This window comes from Capricornis sumatraensis, chromosome X (genome assembly GCF_032405125.1).
Source record: "Capricornis sumatraensis isolate serow.1 chromosome X, serow.2, whole genome shotgun sequence".
In the NCBI taxonomy this organism is placed as follows: Eukaryota; Metazoa; Chordata; class Mammalia; order Artiodactyla; family Bovidae; genus Capricornis; species Capricornis sumatraensis.
In genome coordinates this window covers 61,947,184-61,967,874 of record NC_091092.1, presented here as the reverse complement: position 1 = coordinate 61,967,874, position 20,691 = coordinate 61,947,184, and the positions used below count along the sequence as shown (strand labels likewise).

General features: G+C 40.1%; 1 protein-coding gene across 1 annotated transcript in view; it reads right to left on the bottom strand.

Annotated features, from left to right (window-relative positions):
- Positions 1-20,691, bottom strand: part of F8 (coagulation factor VIII) — a 144,611-nt gene that overhangs the window by 40,460 nt on the left and 83,460 nt on the right. Inside the window, exon 14 of the mRNA XM_068962056.1 lies at positions 15,919-18,757. Within this exon, the coding sequence (XP_068818157.1) occupies positions 15,919-18,757 (2,839 nt within the window). The remainder of the gene's footprint in view (positions 1-15,918; positions 18,758-20,691) is intronic.

Sequence of the window (20,691 nt, the reverse complement as noted above, 5' to 3'; positions counted from 1 at the left end):
ACTCCAATGTTTTAACTGCTTGAGTGTTCAGTACAGTATTGAATAGAAGTGATGATAATGAAAAGTGGTGATTTGTTCCTGATATCTAAAGGAAAGCTTTCAATGGATCAGCATTAAATATGATGCTTGGTGTACATTTTTGTAGATACTCTTTCTCAAGATAAAGTAATTTATTTCTATTTTACATATATGACACCTTACATATATTTGTAATGAATTAAAATTTCTTGTTTTGTGGCACAGCATCAGTTCAGTTCAGTTCAGTTCAGTCACTCAGTCATGTCTTACTCTTTGAGACCCCATGAATCGCAGCACGCCAGGCCTCCCTGTCCATCACCAACTCCCGGAGTTCACTCAGACTCACGTCCATCGAGTCAGTGATGCCATCCAGCCATCTCATACTCTGTCGCCCCCTTCTCCTCCTGCCCCCAATCCCTCCCAGCATCAGAGTCTTTTCCAATGAGTCAACTCTTTGCATGAGGTGGCCAAAGTACTGGAGTTTCAGCTTTAGCATCATTCCTTCCAAAGAAATCCCAGGGTTGATCTCCTTCAGAATGGACTGGTTTGATATGATCTACTTTATTAAATACTCCATGTGAACTTGAAAAAATGTTAAAGCTGCACTTGCTGGGTGTGATTTTTTTTTACTTTATTTATTTTTGGCTGCTCTGGGTCTTCACTTCTGCTTATGTGCTTCCTTTAGTTTTGGAGAATGTAGGCTACTCTCTAGTTGCAGTGTATGGGCTTCTCATTGTAGTGGCTTCTCTTGTTGCAGAGCATGGGTTCTAGAGCATGGGCTCAGTAGTTGTTATGCATGGGCTTAGTTGCCCCAAGGCATGTGGAATTGTCCCAGACTGGGGTAGAACCCATATCCCCGGCATTGACAGGTGGACTGTCAACCACTGGACCACCAGGGAAGTCCCTGGGTGTGCTTTGTTAATTGTGTTCAAATCTTCTACAGTTGACCCTTGACCCACAAGGGATTAGTCTGAGTATAATTTATAGTTAGCCCTCCCTATCTTTGGTTCCTTGGTATCTAAGGATGCAAGCAACTTCAGACTGTATAGTACTGTAGTATTTACTACCGAAAAATAGATTCGTTTAAGTTGACCCTCTTCGTTCAAACTGGTGTTGTTTAAGAGTCAACTTCTTTATTGATGTTTTGGACATCAGTTAAGTTCAGTCGCTCAGTCGTGTTCGGCTCTTTGTGACCCCATGGGCTGCAGCACACCAGGCCTCCCTGTTCATCACCAACTCCTGGAGTTTACTCAAACTCATGTCCATTGAATCAGTGATGCCATCCAACCATCTCATCCTCTGTCAACCCCTTCTCCTCCTGCCCTTAATTCTTCCTAGCATCAGGGTCTTTCCCAATGAGTCAGTTCTTCACATCAGGTGGCCAAAGTATTGGAGTTTCAGCTTCAGCATCAGTCCTTCCAATGAATATTCAGGACTGATTTCCTTTAGGATGGACTGGTTGGATCTCCTTGTAGTCCAGGGACTCTCAGGTGTCTTCTCCAACACCACAGTTCAAAAGTATCAATTCTTTGGTGCTCAGGTTTAGTTTTTTTTTCTTTTTTTGACGTTTATAAAATGATTTATTTTGCATATTTATTATTATACTTGTTAAGAGATTTATATCTGTTTTGCTTCATTTCTTTTATTTTGTTTTTTCTCCTGTCTTTTTAACATAAATTTCTTTATTTTAATTGGAGGCTAATTACTTTACAATATTGCATTGGCTTTGCCATACATCAACATGAATCCGCCATGGGTGTACTCATGTTCCCAATCCTGAACCCCCCTCCCACCTGCCTCCCTATACCATCCCTCTGGGTCATCCCAGTCCACCAGCCCCGGGCATCCTGTATCATGCATCAAGCCTGGTCTGGCGATTTGTTTCACATATGATATTATACATGTTTCAATGCCATTCTCCCAAATCATCCAACCCTCACCCTCTCCCACAGAGTCCAAAAGACTCTTCTATACACCTGTGTCTCTTTTGCTGTCTCACATACAGGGTTATCGTTACCATCTTTCTAAATTCCATATATATGCGTTGGTATACTCTATCGGTATTTTTCTTTCTGGCTTACTTCACTCTGTATAATAGGCTCCAGTTTCATCCACCTCATTAGAACTGATTCAAATGTATTTTTTTAATGGCTGAGTAATACTCCATTGTGTATGTGTACCACAGCTTTCTTATCCATTCATCTGCTGATGAACATCTAGGTTGCTTCCATGTTCTGGCTATTATAAACAGTGCTGCGATGAACATTGGGGTACACGTGTCTGTTACAATTCTGGTTTCCTCACTGTGTATGCCCAGCAGTGGGATTGCTGGGTCATATGGCACTTCTATGTCCAGTTTTTAAAGGAATCTCCACACTGTTCTCCATAGTGGCTGTACTAGTTTGCATTCCCACCAACAGTGGAAGAGGGTTCCCTTTTCTCCACACCCTCTCCAGCATTTTTTGCTTGTAGACTTTTGGATAGCAGCCATTCTGACTGGTGTGAAATGGTACCTCATTGTGGTTTTTATTTGCATTTCTCTGATAATGAGTGATGTTGAGCATCTTTTCATGTGTTTGTTAGCCATCTGTATGTCTTCTTTGGAGAAATGTCTGGTTAATACTTTGGCCCATTTTTTGATTGGGCCGTTTATTTTTCTGGAATTGAGCTGCAGGAGTTGCTTGTATATTTTTGAGATTAGTTCTTTGTCAGTTGCTTCATTTGCTATTATTTTCTCCCATTCTGAAGGCTGTCTTTTCACCTTGCTTATAGTTTCCTTTGTTGTGCAGAAGCTTTTAATTTTAATTAGGTCCCATTTGTTTATTTTTGCTTTTATTTCCAATATTCTGGGAGGTGGGTCATAGAGGATCCTGCTGTGATTTATGTTGAAGAGTGTTTTGCCTATGTTCTCCTCTAGGAGTTTTATAGTTTCTGGTCTTGCATTTAGATCTTTGATCCATTTTGAGTTTATTTCTGTGTATGGTGTTAGAAAGTGTTCTAGTTTCATTCTTTTACAAGTGGTTGACCAGTTTTCCCAGAACGATTTGTTAAAGAGATTGTCTTTAATACATTGTATATTCTTGCCTCCTCTGTCAAAGATAAGGTGTCCATAGGTGCATGGACTTATCTCTGGGCTTTCTATTTTGTTCCATTGATCTATATTTCTGTCTTTGTGCCAGTACCATACTGTCTTGATGACTGTGGCTTTGTAGTAGAGCCTGAAGTCAGGCAGGTTGCTTCCTCCAGTTCCATTCTTCTTTTTCAAGATTGCTTTGGCTATTCAAAGTTTTTTGTATTTCCATACAAATTGTGAAATTATTTGTTCTAGCTCTGTGAAAAATACCATTGGTAGCTCGATAAGGATTGCATTGAACCTATAGATTGCTTTGGGTAGTATACTCATTTTCACTATATTGATTCTTCTGATCCATGAATACGGTATATTTCTCCATCTATTCGGAGAAGGCAATGGCACCCTACTCCAGTACTCTTGCCTGGAAAATCCCATGGACAGAGGAGCCTGGAAGGCTGCAGTCCATGGGGTCGCTGAGGGTCGGACATGACTGAGCAACTTCACTTTTACTTTTCACTTTCATGCATTGGAGAAGGAAATGGCAACCCACTCCAGTGTTCTTGCCTGGAGAATCCCAGGGACGGGGGAGCCTGGTGGGCTGCCATCTATGTGGTTGCACAGAGTCAGACACGACTGAAGCAACTCAGCAGCAGCAGCTCCATCCATTAGTGTCCTCTTTGATTTCTTTCACCAGTGTTTTATAGTTTTCTATACTTAGTTTCTTTAGGTAGATATACTCCTAAGTATTTTATTTCTTTCGTTGCAATGATGAATGGAATTGTTTCCTTAATTTCTCTTTCCATTTTCTCATTATTAGTATATAGGAATGCATGGGATTTCTGTGTTGATTTTATATCTGGCACCTTTACTGTATTCATTGATTAGCTCTAGTAATTTTCTGGTGGAGTCTTCAGGGTTTTCTATGTAGAGGATCATGTCATCTACAAACAGTGAGAGTATTACTTCTTTTCCAATCTGGATTCCTTTTATTTCTTTTTTCTGCTCTGATTGCTGTGGCCAAAACTTCCAAAACTATGTTGAACAGTAGTGGTGAGAGTGGGTACCCTTGTCCTGTTCCTGACTTTAGGGGAAATGCTTTCAATTTTTCACCATTGAGGATAATGTTTGCTGTGGGTTTGTCATATATAGCTTTTATTATGTTGAGGAATGTTCCTTCTATTCCTGCTTTCTGGAGGGTTTTTATCATAAATGGATGTTGAATTTTGTCAAAGGCTTTCTCTGCATCTATTGAGATAATCATATGGTTTTAATCTTTCAATTTGTTAATGTGGTGTATTACATTGATTGATTTGTGGATATTGAAGAATGCTTGCATCCCTGGGATAAAGCCCACTTGGTCTTTTTAATATGTTGTTGCATTCTGTCTGCTAGAATTTTGTTAAGGAATTTTGCATCTATGTTCATCAGTGATATTGGCCTGTAGTTTTCTTGTTTTGTGGCATCTTTGTCAGGTTTTGGTATTAGGGTGATGGTGGCCTCATAGAATGACTTTGGAAGTTTACCTTCCTCTGCAATTTTCTAGAAGAGCTTGAGTAGGATAGGTGTTAGCTCTTCTCTCAGTTTCTGGTAGAATTCAGCTGTGAAGCCGTCTGGACCTGGGGTTTTGTTTGTTGGAAGATTTCTGATTACAGTTTTAATTTCTGTGCTTGTGATGGGTCTGTTAAGATTTTCTATTTCTTCCTGGTTCAGTTTTGGAAAGTTGTTACTTTTCTAAGAATTTGTCCATTTCTTCCAAGTTGTCCATTTTATTGGCATATAATTGCTGATAGTAGTCTCTTAAGATCCTTTGTATTTCTGTGTTCTGTTGTGATCTTTCCATTTTCATTTCTAATTTTATTGCTTTGATTTTTCTCCCTTTATTTCTTGATGAGTCTGGCTAATGGTTTGTCAATTTTATTTATGCTCTCAAAGAACCAGCTTTTGGCTTTGTTGATTTTTGCTATGGTCTCTTTTGTTTCTTTTGCATTTATTTCTGCCCTAATTTTAAAGATTTCTTTCCTTCTACTAACCCTGGGGTTCTTCATTTCTTCCATATAGTCCAACTCTCACATCCATACATGACTATTGGAAAAACCATAGTCTTTACTAGATGGACCTTTGTTGGCAAAGTAATGTCTTTGCTTTTTAATATGCCATCTAAGTTGGTCATAACTTTCCTTCCAAGGAGCAAGCATCTTTTAATTTCAAGGCTGCAGTTGCCATCTGTGGTGATTTTGGAACCCCCCAAAATAAAGTCTGACACTGTCTCCCCATCTATTTGCCATGAAGTGATGGGACCAGATGCCATGATCTTTGTTTTCTGAATGTTGAGCTTTAAGCCAACTTTTCCATTCTCCTCTTTCACTTTCATCAAGAGGCTCTTTAGTTCTTCCTCGCTTTCTGCCATAAGGGTGGTGTCATCTGCATATCTGGACATCAATGCTTTTTAAATCAGCTGTCTCCAAAAACAATTGGAAATTTATCTATTCTCTAATTCTGTCAAGTTTTACTTGGTGTATTTTAAAGCTATATTATAAGTGAAGTGAAGTCGCTCAGTTGTGTCTGGCTCTTTGCGACCCCGTGGACTGTAGCCCACTAGGCTACCCTCCTCCATGGGATTCTCCAGGCAAGAACACTGGAGTGGGGTGCCATTTCCTTCTCCATATTATAAGGTTCATAGTAACTTAATAATGTATGGCTGCCTATTGAACTGGCTCTATTATTATTATAACATTTCCTCTTTATCTCTACAGAACTCTTGCTTTAAAGTTTACATTCCGAAATGGAGCAGGACTCTATGATCCTTACCCCTCCCCACCATGTCTTCTGCCTGCCTTTTGCCTGTGGAAAACTTTAGTCAAAGAATAAATTTAATCAGAGAAGTGAGAAATGCTGAAACAAAGGGAAATAGTCTAAGGAGACTAAATAATAAACATGTAGTTATTAAGCATAGTCAAGGACCTTTATTTCCTTTGGACAAGTTGTCAAGTGCTATAGATACCATTCTGAGCCATATCCTGTGAGCTGTCTTATAGATACCAAAATACCAGGTGGAGAAGTTAACTACATGATCACCGACTGTACCCAAGACTTGAGCTGCTGCAATTCTGAGAACTGACCACAAGGAAGTGGGAACAAGTGCATCCCAGAACTGCATATTAACTGTACCTAAAACAGTGAAGATGATGCTAGTCAGACCACTAATGACTAACTGAAGATGACTGTTAGAGATGAGTATGCTGTTTCTGCATGTAGACTCCCCCACTCCAACTCTGTCTATAAAGCTCTCACCTCTGCTTGTTGGGGGGGTGGGGAGTCAGCCTTTGGACAAATGTCTTCCATCTTCCCCCACCCAGTTGCCGGCATCTGAAATAAAGCACCTTTCCACCAGCCTGGCCTGTTTACTGGCTTTTGAGCAGTGAGCAGCTGGACCCCACCCACATACCTTTCGGTAACAGATCTGGTGCCAAAAGTGGGGCTGGCTACTGCTGGCTATAGCTGGTTATAGCTGGCCACTGCTGGCTATGGCTGGCCACTGCTGGCTAGGGCTGGTTATGGCTGGCTCCTGCACTTTTATGGCACCTGGCGTTCCTGGGTCTTCCAGGGGAGAGCTATAGCTATGACAATGTATGAGCCTGCTACTCATGGCTAGCTAGCCTCAGGTAGGGGATTTGGGGGACATTCCTAGCAGTTGCCAAAGCCATTTGATTTGAGGATCCTCCCTGTTTCTACCCTGCTCAGCACTGATTGCCAACTTACGCTTTTCTTGGCGGAATGGAAACTTGCACTTGGGATAAAATGATGAGCTCCAAGACCAGGTAAGTCCACCAGTGTGCACACGGGCAACCTTCCCATTTGTGAGTGCTAGTGCTATTTGGGCATTCTTGCCAATTGATTCTGACTGCTATGAAGACTGTTTGTGAGCAATAGTGCTGTTTGGGCATTCTTGCCAGTTGGTTCTGATGTGTGTCTGATGTTGAGAACTGTTTGGGACACGAGGTACTGTTTGGGCATTCTTGCCAGTTGGTTCTGACATGTGTCTGATGTTGAGGATTGTTTATGAACTCTGACTGCTATTTGGGCATTTTTGCCAATTGGTTCTGATGTCTGTCTGCCAGTGAGGACTGTTTGTGGGCCTGAAGTGCTTTGGGGCATTCTTGCTAATTGGTTTTGATATCTAACTGCTGCTGAGGACTGTTTATGACCACCAAGTGTCATTTTGGTACTTTGCCAATTGGTTCTGACATTTGACTACCATTGAGGACCATTTGTGTTGGGTTTGGGACTTTATACCGGACACCCTCAGAAAGGGTTTATGACAGATCTGTCATTTGGTGTGTGGGTGTGTATTCCATCTGTATGACTGGTATTCTTGCTGTCTTATTTAGAATGGGAAATTCGGGTTCAATTCAATAAGAAAAATTTTAGTAGTGAATTTAAGACTAAAAAAAGAAAGATGATTTTTTTGGGGGACAATGTATGGCTATAGTATTCTTTAGACTCTGGAGAAAACTGATTAGGATGAAACTCTTGAAATTCAAAAAACCCTTTCTTTTTGCATATGCAGTTAGGGAAAGCTAACTTGATAAAACACCTTTTTCAGACCCTGAGAAAACAAAAATATGCCTGGGAGAAAGTTTTAGGTTGATGCTTATGATGTCCTTAAAAGACAAACGCAGTCCACTTTGCCTGGATCTTCAGCCTTGGGTTAATTGTGTAAAGAAAACAAGGAAAAAAAGCTTTAAAATTGAATGTATAATTTCGCTATTCTGGCTATAATCTATAAACTGATTACCGACTTTTGTATTCTCCTAAGACCAAGAGGGAAACTTAAGATGTTTTGGTTTATTAAACATGCATGTTGTACCATTGAAGAAAAATTATGCTAAGAAAAAAAAAGTGTTTTCTGAGGTTATGAAATATGTTCTTAAGTTCGTGTTTGGGAATGCATGTACACCCGTGGTGGATTCATATCAATGTATGGCAAAACCAATACAGTATTGTAGAGTAAAATAAAGTAAAAATAAAAATTAAAAAAAAAACTTCAAAAAAATTAAAATTAAAATTAAAATTAAAAAAAAAAGAAAATGCTGGAGTAACATTTCAATCACTTGTTTCTTGGTTTTGTTAAAATTTTCAAGGGTTAAAATTGTGATGTGTAAAAATGATGAGCAAAACATTTTGGTATGTAAAGCAAGTAGGGTATGCACTCTCAACAAAGAAGATATAAAGAATGGAGGCATTTTTGTTGAGGAAAAATGATGACAATAATTTTGTCCTATAGTTGTTTGTTTCTGGATAAGGAAATACAGGAAAAATTTGTTTGGATCTAGAAAGTGACCAAAGGTTTGTTAAAAAGGAATTTTGAAAAAAAAAAAAAAAGAATTGTGTACATTATCAGGATTAAGATTAGAATAAATTTAATTAGGTATATGGATTTTATTAACAGTAACCTGATACAAGACTGAAGTTGGTTTTTCTCTCTTAAGAAAGCAAAGTTCTCCTGAAATATTGATCTGATTTTGGTAACAGAGACTTTTAATGGAAAGTCATTTTTTTGTTTCTAATCATACTTTTGACCCCAGTGTTCAGGATGGAAAAACTGTCCGGTAAAGTTGTCACAGAGTATAGTTGCTCATGATGTGTAGCACTGCTGGCTTTATGTGTACTACTTAAAGCACATGTACAATGTTTGTGTGACAGCTGGATATGAATGCTAAAATGTATGGCCTATAAAGCATTTCCCTATTAACCTCTGAGCCTGTTCATGATACCTGATTAGTTTTCCCCTAACGAGGACAACTAGGCAAATATATACATAAAAAGGAGCACCAAGGGACATGGATAGACCCAGAGCAGACAAATGAACCACTCTGGCAATGTTGGAAAAATATATTGATTATCAATACTCTCTATGGAAAGAATTACAACTTAAAAGGGAAAAATGATGGAAAAAATATTCACATATTGAGGTATGGAAAAGTCATTCTGGCCAATACAGGATTTAATTTGAACTTTAGGCTAACCAAAACAGCCTGTTTGTAGCCTATTAAACATACATTGTACATCTGCTTTAATCATAAAGACAAAAAACAAAAAACAGTACGAAGGTGGATTTTGATTATTATACTCATTGTAATATGTCTAGTAATTTTCAAATGTTTGTCCAGGTATAATGAAAGTTTATTGCCTTTCTTGTTCAGTATCTGTTCCTCCTCAAGATTGAGGAGTGTCAAAGAAAAAGGACTCTATGATCCTTGCCTCCCCCCATGTCTTCTGCCTGCCTTTTGCCTGTGGAAAACTTTAGTCAAAGAATAAATTTAATCAGAGAAGTGAGAAATGCTGAAACAAAGGAAAACAATCTAAAGAGACTAAATAATATAATATAGCTATTAAGCATAGTCAATGACCTTTAGTTCTTTCTCAAGGGCTAGAGATGATATTCTGAGCCATATCCTGTGAGTTCTCTTATAGATACCAAAACACCAGGTGGAGAAGTTAACTACACAATCACCAGACTGTACCCAGGACTTGAGTTCCCACAATTCCAAGAATTGACTGCAAATAAATGGGAACAAGTGCAGCCCAGAACTGCAGATTAACTGTACCTAAAACACTGAAGATGATACTAGTCAGACCACTGATGAAAAATTGAAGATGACTGTTAGAGATGACTGTGCCGTTTCTGCATGTAACCTCCCCCCTCCCAACTCTGTCTATAAATAGTCTCACCCCCTGCTTGTCATGGGGGGCGGGTTGTGGGATTGGCCTTTGAACAGATGTTTGCCACCCTCCCCATCACCAGTTGCCAGCATCTGAAATAAAGCAAACTTTCCTTTCCACCAGCCTGGCCTGTTTACTGGCTTTTGAGTGGCAAGCAGCTGGACCCTACCCATATACTCTTTTGGCAACAATTCTACTTAACTTAGATCCTTAGATTTTAAGTGTGTCTCTAATAAACAATATATAGTTTGCACAAATTTTTAAGGAAGTCTGACAATTTTCTGTTTTGTTTTGAAAATTGTTTTTAACCAATTAAATTTAGGCTGGGCTGGGTCTTCGTTGAGGTGTGTGGGCTTCTTGTTTCAGTGCCTTCTCTTGTTGTGGAGCATGGACTCTAGGTGTGTGGGCTTCAGTAGTTGCAGCATGCAAGCTCAGAAGTTGCGGCTGGTGGGCTCGAGAGCCCGGGCTTAGTTGTCTCATGCTTGTGGGATCATCCCAGACCACGGATCAAACCCAGGTCCCTTGCATTGGCAGGCAGATTCTTAACCACTGGACCACCAGGGAAGCCACATTTTTATGTTTTAACTGATACATTTAATTTATCTACATTTACTTAAAAAAATAGTTGGAGTTAAGTCTATCTGATTTTTTTAAACATTGAAGTATAGTTGATTTAGAACATCATATTGGTTTCAGGTGTATAATATGGTAACTCAACAGTTTTTTTTTTTAATAGATTATACTCCATTTAAAGTTACCACAAGATAATGGCTGTATTTCTCTGTGCTGTACAACACACTCTTGCAATCTATCCTTTTTATATATAGTAGATTGTAACTTTCAGTCCCCTAGCCACATCCCTCTTCTCCTCTCACCCTCTTCTCACTGGTAACCACAAGTCTGTTCTCTATATCTATGAATCTGTTTTTGTTTTGTATATTCATTTGTTTATTTGTCAGCTTCCACATGTATGTGATAACATATGATAACATAAGCATAATACCCTCTAGATTCATCCATGTTGTTGGAAATGGCAAAGTTTCGTTATTTTTCATGACTGAGTAATATTCCAGTGTGTATGTATACCACACCTTCTTAATCAATCATCTGTTGATGGATACTTAGGTTGCTTCCATATCTTGGCAATTCTAAATAATGCTTCTATCAGCATTGGGGTGCATGTATCTTTTTGAGTTTGTGTTTTCATTTCCTTTGGATATATACTCAGGAGTGGAATTTCTGAATAATTTGGTAGTTGTTTCTTTTCTAATCACTCTTTCCTTTGGGGATTTCAATTAAAAATATGTTAGTCCTTCACATTCTATCCTCTTTCTTCTGATTATATGTTTTTGTATCACAGACTACCTCAAAAATTTAGTGGCTTAAAACAACTGTTTTTTATTGTACTTGTCAATTCTGTTAAGTCTGGAGTTCCAGCAGGGCGTGGCAAAGTAATAGTTTCTCTCTTCGTGGTGTCTAATGTCACTCAGTGGTATTCAACTGGCATCTGGGTTAGTCTGGAGGGTCCAAAATGGCTTCATTCACATGTCTATTGCCTTGGTGGAGAATGCTGGAAAGTTGGACTCAGTCAGGACTCTTGGTCAGAGAGAGCATCTGAAGGGATAGACGTGAGCTGCATGATACTTTCTGAGATTGTTGTTGTTGTTCAGTCACTAAGTTTTGTCCAATTCTTGTGACCCATGGACTACAGCACACCAGGCTTTTCCATCCTTCACTCTCTCCCAGAGTGTGCTCAAACTCAGGTCCACTGACTCAGTGATGCCATCCACCCATCTTATTCTCTGTCACCCCCTTCTCCTGCCCTCAATCTTTCCCATCAGGGTCTTTTCCAATGAGTCGGCTCTTCACATCAGGTGGTCAAAGTATTGGAGCTTCACCTTCAGCATAAGTTCTTACAGTGAATATTTAGGGTTGATATCCTTTAGCATGGACTGGTTTGATCTCCTTGCAGTCCAAGGGACTCTTGAAAGTCTTTTCCACCACTGCAATTTGAAAGCAATTCTTTGGTGCTCAGCCTTCTTTATGGTCCAACTCTCACATTGGTACATCTGTACTTTCTGAGAAAGCCTTGGAAATCACATAGCATCACTTCCACTATATCTACAGATCACACGTTTCTGTTACATTCTATTTGTTGCCAGCACAGATCAAAAGGAGGGGAATTAGACTACCTTTTGAAAGGGAGAATGGCAAGGTCACATTGTACAAGAAGCATGTAGGACAGGATATCTTGGCACATCTATCTTTGGAAAATAGAGTTGGCTATAATCTTTGGGCTTCCCAGGTGGCACTAGTGATAAAGAACCTGCCTGCCAATTCAGTTCAGTTCAGTCACTCAGTCATGTCTGACTCTTTGCAACACCATGAACGGCAGCATGCCAGGCCTCCCTGTCCATCACCAGCTCCCGGAGTTTATTTAAACTCATGTCTGTTGAGTCGGTGATGCCATCCAGCCATCTCATACACTGTCGTCCCCTCCTCCTCAAGCCCTCAATCTTTCCCAGCATCAGGGTCTTTTCAGATGAGTCAGTTCTTCACCTCAGGTGGCCAAAGGATTGGAGTTTCAGCTTCAACATCAGTCTTTCTAATGAACATTCAGGACTGATTTCCTTTAGGATGGACTGGTTGGATCTCCTTGCAGTCCAAGAGACTCTCAGGTGTCTTCTCCAACACCACAGTTCTAAAGAATCAATTCTTCAGTGCTCAGCTTTCTTAATAGTCCAAATGTCACATACCTACATGACTACTGGAAAAACCATAGCCTTGACTAAATGGACTGTTGTTGGCAAAGTAATGTCTCTGCTTTTTAATATGCTGTCTAGGTTGGTCATAAATTTTCTTCCAATGAGCAAACGTGTTTTAATTGCATGGCTACAGTCACCAACTGCAGTGATTTTGGAGCCCAGAAAAAATTCTGACAGTTTCCACTGTTTCCCCATCTATTTCCCATGAAGTGATGGGACCAGATGCCATGATCTTCGTTTTCTGAATGTTGAGCTTTAAGCCAACTTTTTCACTCTCCTCTTTCACTTTCATCAAGAAGCTCTTTAGTTCTTCTTCGCTTCTGCCATAGGGTGGTGTCATCTGCATATCAGAGGTTATTGATATTTCTCCTGGCAATCTTGATTCCAGCTTGTGCTTCTTCCAGCCCAGTGTTTCTCATGATGTACTCTGCATATAAGTTAAATAAGCAGGGTGACAATATACGGCCTTGCTGTACTCCTTTCCCTATTTGGAACCAGTCTGTTGTTCCATGTCCAGTTCTATTTTGCCTCCTGACATGCATATAGGTTTCTCAAGAGGCAGGTCAGGTGGTCTGGTATTCCCACATCTTTAAGATTTTTCCACAGTTTGTGGTGATCCTCACAGTCAAAGGCTTTGGCATAGTCAATAAAGCAGAAGCAGATATTTTTTCTGGAACTCTCTTGCTTTTTTGATGATCCAATGGATGTTGCCTATTTGATCTCTGGTTCCTTTGCCTTTTCTAAATACAGCTTGCACATCTGGAAGTTCACAGTTCACATACTGTTGAAGCCTGTCTTGGAGAATTTTGAGCATTACTTTGCTAGTGTGTGAGATGAGTGCAACTGTGTGATATTTTGAGCATTCTTTGGCATTGCATTTCTTTGGGATTGGAATGAAAACTGACCTTTTCCAGTTGTGCGGCCACTGCTGGATAATGCAGGTTTGATTCCTGGATTGGGACAATCCCCTGGAAGAGGTCATGGCAACCCATTCCAGTATTCTTGCCTGGAGAATGCCAAGGACAGAGGAGCTTGGCCGGTTATAGTCCATGGGGTCGCAAAGAGCCAGACATGACTAAAGTGACTTAGAACACATAGTCTTTATTATCTCTTTTCTATATTACATTTTAAAATCTCTGCATTCTGTATTTCATATTATTTCTTTTTATTTACCTACTACTTCACCAATTCTTTCTACATGATGCATTAGTGTTTTAATTGTATCTGGTGATTCTGAGATCTTCAGTCTGTGAGTTTGTATTTGGCTCTCTATTGTTTCTGTGGCCTCTTGCTTACTTTTCTTGTTTTGTACCTAGCATTTTTGTGTTCTGGAAATTGTATCTCGAATATTTGTGAAAATAACCTGAGGCCTAGAATTTTGGTTTCTTCTATGAGAGGTTTTATGTATTCTACCAGATGTCTGCAGGATAGGGATTTCATGGACAATACACATGACCAAAAACCAGGCTATAAGTCAATGAAGTACAAGTTTAACTAGTTTACCATTACTTTGATGATACAGCCCTTAAAGCAGGCATGGTTTACAGCTACTTTTACTCCATTATCATCCCATTAAATCTTATTTGAATGTTAGTAATATGATTATAATGGTCAAATTGGTATCTTTTAGCACAAACCACTTCTTTGGTTTTAAGACTCATATATCAAACTGCCTATTCAACATCTGAACTTGGATATCTAGTAGGCATGTCAAATTAAATATGTACAAAACAGACCCTTGAGTGTCTCCTCAAATAAATCTGTTCTGCATCATGGCTTCCACATCTCATTAAATGTCACCAGCTTCCACCTAGTTGCTCAGGAGAAAAATGAAACATTTTTCAGTTTTTTCTCACCATTCCTCCCCATCCTCAATCTAACAGCAAGCCTTCTCTGCTTATCTTTAAATTATACTCAACATCCTTACATTTCTTTTTACTTTCATCCTCACCACCCTGTTCAATAGAATGGGAAAGACTAGTGATTTCATCAAGAAAACTGGAGATACCAAGAGAAAATTTCATGCAAAGATGGGCACAATAAAGGACAGAAATGGTATGGACCTAACAGAAGCAGATGAGATTAAGAAGAAGTGGCAAGAATACACAGAAGAACTGTACAAAAAAGGCAGTAATGTCCTGGATAACCACGATGGTGTGGTCACTCACCTCTGCCCTACCCCTGCATACACTTCTTTACTGTACTCCACTCATGCTGGTCCTTTTTTGTTCCTCAAGCATGCTAAACTTGTTTCATTTGCAGGGTCTTTGCATTTCCTGTTCCCTCTGCTGAAAATGTCTTCTCTCAAACTTTGGTTAGCAGACCTCGTTTTTGTTTGTTTGTTTGTTTTTTAATTTATGTGGCTGCACTGGGTCCTAGTTGCAGCATGTGGGATCTTTATTTGTGGCATGTGGGGTCTAGTTCCCTGACCAGGGATTGAACCTTGATACCCTGCATTGGGACTGTGGAGTCTTAGTCACTGGACTACCAGGGAAGTCCCTAGCTGACCTCTTATCATCATTTAGGCATCAGCTCCACAAAGAGAATGTTTCTGACCACGACAGTGAAAGTAACAACCCCTGTCACTCTCTACCATATCATTCAATTCTACCTTTTGAACAGCACCAAGATTCCCTTATTTAGTTTTTTACTACTTTATTGCCTTTTGATTTTCCCAGCAGAATATAAGCTCCTGCTTTGCCATTCTCCAGTGTCAGCGCAAGTGCCTGGCATGTAGCAGGTGCTCAATAAATATTTGTTGCCTGATTCACTCTCCTTATGTTTATCTTCCAAATTTCTCTGTGTGTTCTCTCCCCTGCCCAACCTCCTTCTGCTCCCTTAACACTGAAATTCTCCCATTTTGCCCTCTGGATCCCCAGTACTTTGGAAAACGACCTCCCCTGCCACCTCAATCTCATTACCACACACTTCACTGCTTCCTGCTGTGTCTATCAGGGCACACTCAGGAGATTAAGCCTTACCCAGCAGCTCGTAAGCTGTTAGGTGAGGCTGACTTCCTTCCTGTTCCACATGGCTGCTTCTTGACTCTGACGTCTCTACCCTTTGTAGATCCCTCTTCTTCTCCATCCCACCAGAGTAAGATTTTCATGCTACCTGAATTTACCATCCTGTAACCCTCATTGTTGGTGTCACCACCTAACCTCCCATTTGGTCCTCAGCTTCATCTAGACTTTGCCACTTGCTTCTCAGCTTCCTCTATAAAACAGTCTTTGGAGTCTCATTGCTGCAGATTGATTGTGCCTTCCCTATTGTTTCAGAGCACCTGGTCAAGTCAAAGGTCACAACAGTAGCACAAAGGAATAATCAATGGATCCATACCTGTTTCTTAGTGCGTGGGGGGATCTACTCATCCCATAATCCCAGAGCCGCTCCACTGCAGCAATAAAATAGTGGCGTGTTCTCTTTTGAAAGCTGCGGGGGTCCTGATTTTCATCTTCACCATAAATGTCAAAATCTTCTCTCTTTGTTTCAATCGACAAAGTATCATCATAGTCAGTTTTGTCTGGCTCTGGCTGAAAAGTAGTAAGGGTTGTCTCCCTTTGATGGCGTTTCAAGATTGGTGGATTTTGACAGCACACCCTTCCAGTCCCTCCTTGCTTTGGCCAGGGAGCTTCTCTTTGGGCCTTATCTTCTCCTTCATTTGTTACTGCTATTGAATAATAGTTTTCACTAGGGTCTAGGGGCAAAGTGATATCTTTTGTCTTCAAAGATGTGAGTTTGTGTGACCTCTCTAGGGATTTCCAGGATTCTCTTGGTATCAAGGTAGCTGATTGGTTATCCCAAGCAAGGGGACCCAGCAGCTTGGAGGGAATCTTTTCAGAGCTTTCTGTTGTCCATTTCAGAGATGGCACTTTTCCAGGCCTGTAGACTTTATTCAATTTAACAAGTCCCTGTGTTTTCTGAAGGAAGATCTCTTCCCTGAGATCCAGGTGGGCAGGAGAAACCTTGCTAGTTTTTGTAGGCAAGTCTTCCTGATGAACAACTTTCCCAGATGCTTCAGACAAGCCTGGTTTCAACAGAAACGTGTTCTCAAGTTTCTTGTACATGAGTGGATTTGTGGCCTGTTTCCCCAGGGTGCTGCTCTTTCTTTGACTTCCAATCACTTCCAATGTTAGCAAGGCTAAGGAAAGGTTATTTTTCTTGGCTCCGAGTAAGAAATGACTGGTTTCTTGGACCCCAGAATGACTTGTCCCCAAGTTATAAACATAGGTTGATGCTGGAGGATGAGAAGAGTTATCTTTGGGTGGGATCTTGGTCACATCTGTAGGTCTAATTGACCTAAGACTCCTCAGAGGAACTGCATCCTGCTGACTTGGGATAGGAGACAGTCTTGTAGTGCTTGGAGATTTCTCTACCATTTGCTTTGTTTGATTCCGTAAGCCTTTCACATTTGCTTCCACCCTTCCTTTTGAGAAATGGGCCACATGAATCCCAGCTCTTTTTGCCGAATCACTTAATGACCTGTTGTCTTGAGTATACGTCTCTTCATCTAAACCTCCGGCATTTTGCTTAGTGCTTAGTGAAAAGAGGTTCTTCAGGAAATTCTTAGTTCCAATCACTGTATACACCTGAGGCAAAACTGCATTCTCGGGGATTAATATCTCTTTCCTTTCTGTCTCTTCCTGGGATAATTTTTCTTGATTGTCTGTATCATTTTCTTGGACATTAGCCAAGTTAGTAAGAACTATGCTTTTGCTATTTGGAAAAATCATCTCTTCGAGGTTGGTGTCCTTGCTAAATGCATCCTCTCCTGCTACTACCTTATTCTTTTCTGATAAGACATTCTGATCTTTCACAGAGTTTTCTAATATTGATGATGTTAATTGCTTTGGACTGGGCCTTTGCCCAGAGCTTAGGGAGTTCTTGCCATGGGTCCTTTTTATCACATTTGTTGAATCTGGCAAAAACAGAGTCTTGAAGAATGGTGCATCTGGATATTTTGTATCTAGTGGCTCAGGGCCTTCTTTTTCTTGACGGATCATTTCCCTTTTTTTGGATGAAGTAGTTTTATTTGACATATGGCTTAGTCCAAAAGATGTAGTATTTTTGTGCATAAACAATTCATCATGGATCAAAGAAGTCACTTCTTGAAAGTTGGTATTACTGTCTATTACAATATCTTGCCAGACTGATGTACTATTCTCAATTAATACTGTTGGGTCATCAATGTGAGTCTTTCTATTAGTTGTTGAGTTAGCTGGTGCCTTGCCTGTCTTTACCAAAGAGATATTCACTTTAAATAAAGTATCATCTTTGTTCAATGACACAGGTCCATGAACTCTTTCCTCTTTAAATAACCTATCACTCTCCATTGATAATACGTTTTCTCCCAGTGAACTTTTTTGACTATTCATTAAAGCTGCTTCTAACAACTTGGAATTATTATCTTCTTTACTCAAGCGCAAAGGTACATGTGACTCAATAACATGAGATAAATTTTTGCCAAATACAATGGCACCTAATTGACTATTAAAATTAACTGGCATATTTGGGGGTCCAAAGGAACCTGTCTTTTCAGTACCTGCTGACAACGTGTCGGATGGAATTGTTGGTAAAGGCATTAGATTGTTTGATGAACTTGAAATTTTTAAATTAAGTTTGCTCAACTCTGCCATTATAGTTGTTCCCAAATTCTCATTTAATCTTAGTGGCAGTTCTGGCTCTTGAGTAAATACTCTTTCCCCACTGTGATGCAGCTCTGGTCCAAGATGTGCCACTTCAGATGGGGATGGGCCCTTGTTTCTTTCAGTTGGTCCAGGCAAATGATCAGTAGGCTCATTTCTGTCTTCTTGGAGATCAGATAAGGATAATCTGTGTGGAGTAGGATTCTGTCCCAAGAGCATCAACAAATCACTAGTGGAGACACTTTGTTCTTTAAGCAGCTGCACTTTCTCTCCAGACTGAGGGTCAATCTTCTCCATGTCATTTTCCGGAGTCATGGTGGGTTTGAATTGCTTTTGCCTAGTGTTAGGGTACCTTGAATTCTGGGAGAAGCTTCTGGGTTCAATGACATTGTTTTCACTCAGCAGGAAGGTTGGAATAGCTTCATATGTGTCATAATAATCGCCAACGTTCCTGTCACAACTATCAACCTTCAGTAAGGCTGTCATGCCTCTGTTTCGAAAGTCTGAGTTGTGGCACCCCAGAACCCACAGACCTGGAGATGAGGAAGAATAAGACTCTGATTACTCATAACTCAAGTCACAAGCAAGATCTGTGCTAGAGGTTCTCTTCCATTCCCAGAAAAATGAAAAAAAACAACAACTACTTAGTACCATTATATTGCCAGTTGTTATGTTAAATGCCAGATACACGTAACAGTAGTCCAACAATGATAGTAAAAGTGGTTTTTGCATTGCTGCTATTGTGGCATATCTCTTTGTGACCACAAGAAAGGGCTGTGATTATAAATGAATATATATTGGCATAAAAATGGAGAAATGTAATTAACATATACAAGAGTAGCGAGTCTTACTAGTGACATAGAACTCGGGTGATGACAGTGACTTAATTCTGGAAATTTTACCTAGGGCAGCTGTTTTCACTATACAGCACAGTGCTATAGGTTCTACAGTAACATTATGTGCTCAGCGCTCAGTCGCTCAATTGTGTCCAACTCTGTGCGACCCCATGGATGGTAGCCTGCCAGGCTCCTCTCTCCATGGGATTTTCCCAGCAAGATTACTGGAGTGGGTTGCCATTTCCTCCTCACTGCCTGGGGTCAAGTCCCAGCACTACAATTTATCAGCTGTGTGACTTTAAGCAAGTCAATTGAGTTCTCTGAGCTCCAGTTTTCGAATTTATAAATGACTCGTTCAGTTCAGTCGCTCAGTCGTGTTTGACTCTTTGCGACCCCATGAATCACAGCACGCCAGGCCTCCCTGTCCATCACCAACTCCCAGAGTTCACTCAGATTCACGTCCATCGAGTCAGTGATGCCATCCAGCCATCTCATCCTCTGTCGTCCCCTTCTCCTCCTGCCCCCAATCACTCAAATCACACAACACAATGCCAAGCATCCACTATGACAAATGTGTAGGATAAGTAACCATGAGGGAGCAGGACTTAGGTTTAGGATACAAATAACATAATAACTCATCACAGTGCTAACAATATTAATTTCTACTATGAACAGGATTATCTGAGTGAAAGAATTTTATGGTGGTGAAGTATATGCATAAGCATAAATGGAAACAAATACACCTTTACTAAGCTACCCATCAAGTAAATGAATGGTCTTATCAAGTTACAGAAGCAAAATCTTAACCGAAAAATTTTCTCAAAGTATATTTCACAGAGCCCTATTAGACAATAGGATGCCCACGAAAAATCTTCCGGTTTTCAGACATTTTGGAATTAATTCACATTGCATTCTATGTGCAGCCTGATAATCACTCAAACAGGAAATGAGAATAAAGAGATTTTCTAATATACAAGGATTCAAAGTATCTACCTCTAATTCAGCCATTCTCAAGAATTGATTAGAGAATGTTTATAACTGAAATAAAGGAGTATCTTAAAAAATATGAAGACATGGGATATAAGAACCCGATTTCATGATATGTAAAGAGTATTTTTTATTTTATAAAACCATGTTGGGCTAGAGTAGACCAGAACTGGAGTTGGAATGAATAATTTAAATCAGGTTATTGACTAAAAATTCCACTTTTATAACTTCAGTCAGTTCAGTCACTCAGTTGTGTCAGACTCTTTGCAACCATGGACCGCAGCACACCAGGCCTCCCTGTCCATCACCACTCCCAAAGCTTGCTCAAACTCATGTCCATTGAGTCAGTGATGCCATTCAACCATCTCATCCTCTGTCATCCCCTTCTCCTCCCACCTTCAATCTTTCCCAGCATCAGGGTCTTTTCAAATGAGTCAGTTCTTCACATCAGATGGCCAAAGTATTGGAGATTCAGCTTCAGCATCAGTCCTTCCAATGAACATTCAGGATTGATTTCCTTAAGGGCTGACTGGTTTGATATCCTTGCTGTCCAAGAGACTCTCAAGAGTTTTCTCCAACACCACAGTTCAAAAGCATCAATTCTAAAGCACTCAGCTTTCTTTATGGTCCAACTCTCACAGCCA